The sequence below is a fragment of the Gekko japonicus genome, unplaced genomic scaffold (assembly GCF_001447785.1).
Source record: "Gekko japonicus isolate JY-2015 unplaced genomic scaffold, Gekko_japonicus_V1.1 scaffold150, whole genome shotgun sequence".
NCBI classification, from domain to species: Eukaryota; Metazoa; Chordata; class Lepidosauria; order Squamata; family Gekkonidae; genus Gekko; species Gekko japonicus.
The window spans coordinates 130267-131276 of record NW_015160839.1 but is presented as its reverse complement, the minus strand read 5'-3'; the positions used below and the strand labels follow the sequence as shown (position 1 = coordinate 131276).

Below are 1010 nucleotides of genomic sequence, written 5' to 3'. Positions count from 1 at the left end.
TCTTTCAGAAAGCCACCGGCAGAGCACGGCCACCCCGTCCGGAAGGAACCTTTCCGCAGGCTGCGCGCTCGCTGCCCCCCTTCGGCCAGGAGAGGGCGCCGTGGAGCGCTCCAGGCAGGCTTCCCGGGCGGGGAGGAGGAGCCGGTGAAGCCGGCCGGGACACGTGGGCAGGCGCGGGGGCGGAGGCGGCTTCTTAGGCAGCGCCAGGCGCCGGTACAGGGCCCGGTCGGAGTGAGCCAGCTCTTAATCGGCCGCCGCCGCCGCTGCCAAAGAGCCGCCATGCCCAGCGAGCTGCCAGCCGAGACGGCGCAGCTGGTGGACGACTACCTCCAGCACCACCTGGGCGGCTCGGCGCTGCCCCCCAGCCGCACGGCCAAGACCCTGCGGCGGGTGGCGGACGAGCTGGAGAGCCGCGAGAAGACGTTCTTCCGCTCGGCTTGCAGCCCCGCGGCCTTACCGGAGCCCGGCGGGGCGGCCGCCCACTTGAGCCGGGTGGCGGCGCAGATGGAAGCCGACGGCGGCCTGAACTGGGGCCGGGTGGTGGCGCTGGTCGTGTTCACCGGCAACCTGGCGGCTGCGCTGGCCGAGCGGGGGGCCCGCGAGGAGGTCGGCGCCCTGGCCGAGGCGCTGGTCGCCTATCTGGCAGGGCAGCGTGAGTGCCTGGAGGCGCACGGCGGCTGGATAAGAACGGGGAGGGGGAGGAGGCGAGGGAGGCGCGCTCCTGCTTCTCCTGCTGCTTCTGCAGCATCGCTTGCCTGCCGCGGCGGCTGCAGCCTTCTCCAACCCAGCCCCTTCGCAATGGCTGCGCTTCTGTCCGGCTGCGCCCCGGGTGATGTGTGTGCGGCGCGAGCGCGCTTCACACGTGCGCACTCCAGCCACAGGCCAGGAGTCCCCAAGTACGGCATTATTTAGACTTGGCAACCCTAGGTAAGAACGATGCTTCCGGGCCTCCCCACTTTCCCCAGGGCCCCCCCACTAAAAAGGTCCTAGCTACGGGCCTGCTGGGACTG

At 71.4% G+C, this 1010-nt stretch overlaps 1 protein-coding gene across 1 annotated transcript in view; it reads left to right on the top strand.

The window, feature by feature from the left end:
* The first annotated feature begins 212 nt into the window (after positions 1-212).
* Positions 213-1010, top strand: part of BCL2L10 (BCL2 like 10) — a 12315-nt gene continuing 11517 nt past the window's right edge. The window contains exon 1 of the mRNA XM_015418792.1: positions 213-681. Within this exon, the coding sequence (XP_015274278.1) occupies positions 280-681 (402 nt within the window). The 5' untranslated portion in view covers positions 213-279. The remainder of the gene's footprint in view (positions 682-1010) is intronic.